Source organism: Nestor notabilis, unplaced genomic scaffold (genome assembly GCF_000696875.1).
Source record: "Nestor notabilis isolate BGI_N333 unplaced genomic scaffold, ASM69687v1 scaffold15149, whole genome shotgun sequence".
Lineage (NCBI taxonomy): Eukaryota > Metazoa > Chordata > Aves > Psittaciformes > Psittacidae > Nestor > Nestor notabilis.
The window spans coordinates 6,386-9,863 of record NW_009945245.1 but is presented as its reverse complement, the minus strand read 5'-3'; the positions used below and the strand labels follow the sequence as shown (position 1 = coordinate 9,863).

The 3,478-nt window shown below is 55.3% G+C and overlaps 1 protein-coding gene across 1 annotated transcript in view; it reads right to left on the bottom strand.

Annotated features, from left to right (window-relative positions):
- Positions 1 to 918: 918 nt before the first annotated feature.
- The window catches only part of NAGPA (N-acetylglucosamine-1-phosphodiester alpha-N-acetylglucosaminidase), a gene marked incomplete at its 5' end in the record, with an annotated part of 8,723 nt that continues 6,163 nt past the window's right edge, over positions 919 to 3,478 (bottom strand). Inside the window, 4 exon segments of the mRNA XM_010022787.1 lie at positions 919 to 1,141; positions 1,992 to 2,052; positions 2,244 to 2,360; positions 3,417 to 3,478. The exon segment at positions 3,417 to 3,478 is cut by the window's right edge and continues 3 nt beyond it. Coding sequence (XP_010021089.1) covers positions 919 to 1,141; positions 1,992 to 2,052; positions 2,244 to 2,360; positions 3,417 to 3,478 — 463 coding nt within the window.

Genomic DNA, 3,478 nt, shown 5'->3' with positions numbered 1-3,478 from the left:
GCACATCTGGGCTGGTTTTCCCTGGCATGGAAACAAATTCAAAGTCTAACTGGGTTGTGCAAGGATGTATTCCAGTAAAATACCTGATTCCAGCCAAGGTGCCCAGGCTCTGGGGCAGCTGAAGCACTTGCTGACCATGGGCTTGTTCCTCTGCTGAAGGGCAGTTCCAGCAGCAGTGAGGAGGGGCCACTGCCTGTGCCCAGCTGCTTGCTGCTCATCACACACCTCCTGGACTACTGGGAGGAAAGATTAAGTAAGGACAACACCCCAGCCCTGCAGTCAGTGCAGGTCAGGTGAAGAGCACGCTGCCAGCAGCCACCATGCTGTGCTGGCCTTGGAGGCTCCCATGGGGCCAGGAGGGGACTGGAGAACACTGGTTTATTGTGAGCTGCTCTAACAGCCTCCGCCAGCTGCGCTTAGCAGGGAGGGGAAGACAGCTACAGACTGCACCATCCTTAGGCCAGCTTCCTTCAGCCTAGCTTTATGCTAGAGGCAATTTATCTTGTACCCTAAAAGTGCTTCCTGCTGCTCTGGTGGGAAGGGACCTTTCTGAGGTGCCCATGGCTCACATTCCTCACCTGTTTCCCTCAAGTAGGGGAGGAAACCAGCCCCTTTCCTGCTGTAGCTGTGGTGGTCCCTTACCCACCTGCATGTGTGGGCCCTGGCCCCAGGGCTTATACCCTGCATCCTCTCATGGCAACGAATCACTCCCGTTAGCCCTGGCTCAGCAGCGGGGGATGGCTGATAATCTGGCCACATTCTCCACAGGGCTGGGCCAGCAGCAAAGGGAGTTTCCTGGACTAAGGGATCTGATGCTGCTCTGGGGTTAGTCAGGAATTTTACACACGAGGTCAGAATAGCCTCTGACAGTCAGTACAAGGTGCAGGTAAGATCCCTTGCCTCTTCTTAGCCAGGACCCTAAAGAAGGGCTTGACTCTGGTCCTGAGCATCTTCTGTCTCCCAGGCAGCCAAGGAGGAGGTAGGACTGGCTTCCCCATTCATCTTCCTCAGGGGCTGGTAGAGGTAGTCACCACCCTCATGGTGCCTCTCTGACCTGGCCTTGAGGAAAAGGCCAACGTTGCCCACGGCACTGATCATGAGCAGCAGAGCCAAGACAGAGGTCATGGTGATCCAGGTTTTCCTGTGAGACAGGAAAAATGCAGGTGAGCAATACCCCTGGGCCTGCCTTCACTCAGCCCAGTGTGCAAATGGTTCCTCAAGGTTTGCACTCCCTTCTCTGGCAGCACAAGCTTCTGGTTCTGCTCTTGGGCAGGTGAGACAATGCTCTGTGAAAGTCTCTAACAGGCAGATCATAGAATCCCAGACTGGTTTGTGTTGGAAGGGACCTTAAAGCTCATCCAGTTCCAACCCCTGCCACAGGCAGGGCCACCTTCCACGAGAGCAAGTTGCTCCAAGCCCCGTCCAACCTGGCCTTGAACACTGCCAGGGATGGGGCAGCCACAGCTTCTCTGGGCAACCTGTGCCAGCGCCTCAGCACCCTCACAGGGAAGAGCTTCTGCCTCAGAGCTCATCTCAATCTCCCCTCTGGCAGGTTAAAGCCATTCCCCACAAATGGCTGGGTTTAGCTTTCCCTCAGTCAGCAAGTGCCCCGCTCTGCCTGCAGAGCCACAGCAGCCTCATCCACAGGACAGGAGCTGTGTGCTGGCGTGGGACCTGCCCTTGGCTGTGTTGCAGTGTGGTGGCAGGAGAGGAAAGGGAGCTCTTGTCTGACTGGGGGCACGAGCTGTCACTGATGGGGGTCTCAGCTCAGCACCTGCCTGACAATGAAGCCTTTAGCACCTTCCCTTTCCCCTCAAGAGAGCTGTGGGTACCACAGAATCCCAGCTCTAGGGGAACCTTGAACATGGGTGGTTTGGGCAGTGAAGGGGCAGGTCTCTGAGCTGCCCTGCCACCCAGGAGGTGGCGTGGACACCTCCACCTCACGGTGAGCAGCTGCTGGTACATGTATGCGATGAGTATTATACACTTACTCTGACAGAGAAAATTTTTCTTTGCTCCTTCCTTTACTCTGGGAAACCAAACACTGCCCAGCTGGAAAACAAAGAGAGAGAAGAAAGGCAGTGTTGGGGGGGCTGTAAAACTCCACCAAGAATTTTACAAGAAAGAGCAAGTTTAAGTCAGAGGACAGCTAGGCAGAGCTGATAACTGAAGAAACACGAGGTTGGGCACTTAACTGCTCTTCTCACTTTGGTTTTAAAGCCACAAGCACTGATCAGAGGTACCTTTGTTTAACTGGCTGGAGGTGACGTTGCAGCTGCCCGTCTCCTGGTCGCAGGGACACGAGTGCTCACAGGGACATCGCTCCAGGCAGTTCGGCCCATACCAGCCCACGGGACACTCTGGGCAGTTGAGTACAAAGAAGTTGGTCATTGTCAAACCTCCACCTGCTTCCAACCCCCCGTCTATCACTGCAGCTGCCCCAGCACAGCTCTGACTGCCTCCCTGAGCTCGCTGCTCAGAGCTTCAGGCCACATCTCACCAAGGTGTTTGCATTGTTTCTGTCACTACAGCAGCCTCTGGGCTTGTTGTGGAAGCACAAGTGTCATTTTCTCCCTTTCCATAACTGCCCTCCAGCCCTGCTGTGTGGCTCGAAGGTGCAGCAGGGGTATCAGTGGCTGGTTCCTACAGGGAAGGAAGGGCTCCTGCCTGAGCACTAGCATGTGGACGGCTCTGTGGCTGAGCCCCAGCCTTCCTGCTGGCTGTTGTGGCTGTTCCACTTGCACCAGCCCCTGAGTTGACTGCTGCTGCAGTTTGTGTCCAGGAGTTTAGGTAAAAGGGATGGGGCTGGCTGAGTGTTGAGAGGCTGGGAACCAAGTGTCACTAAAGGTACCATGCACACAAGAACTTTACACCCACACTGTAACGAAGTGGTGCTGTCACTAGAGCAGGCTGCTCAGTGAGATATGCAGGGGGCTCGAGTACTGTAGCAAAGCTGCACTGGTTACACCATGGAGTACATCACCGGCTCTGGTAGCACTAACAGGTGTAAAGCTGGAGGTGGAATGCTTTAAGCCAGAACAGCTCTTTGGAGCATTTCAGAGTCATGGACTGGGGTCACCTGAAGCCCAGCTACAGAAAGGGCCTGGTGCAACACCCTCAAGGGAAGGATGCCACGTATCCATGTTCTATCCTCATGAGCTTTGGGGAAGCAATGCTGTTCTCTGGAGCAGACAGGAAGGAATCCACACTTCTCTAACAATGAAGAAAATTCCCCCCTCTCTGCTCCCTCCTTTCCTTTCTTGCCAGCCTGTGTAGCACAGGGAAGCCCCTAAAAGCTGGGAGCTAGCAGCTCACACTCCCACTGTGAAGCCCTGAGCCTGCTTGGCAGAGCTCACCCTTGCTTTGCCTACAGGAGGTGGCTCAAAGGCGACACAAAGCCCTCTCCCAGCCCTCACCTTGCTCGCAGCTGGTGCCGTGGTACCCGGCTGGGCAGGAGCAGGCTCCATGCACAGGGTCG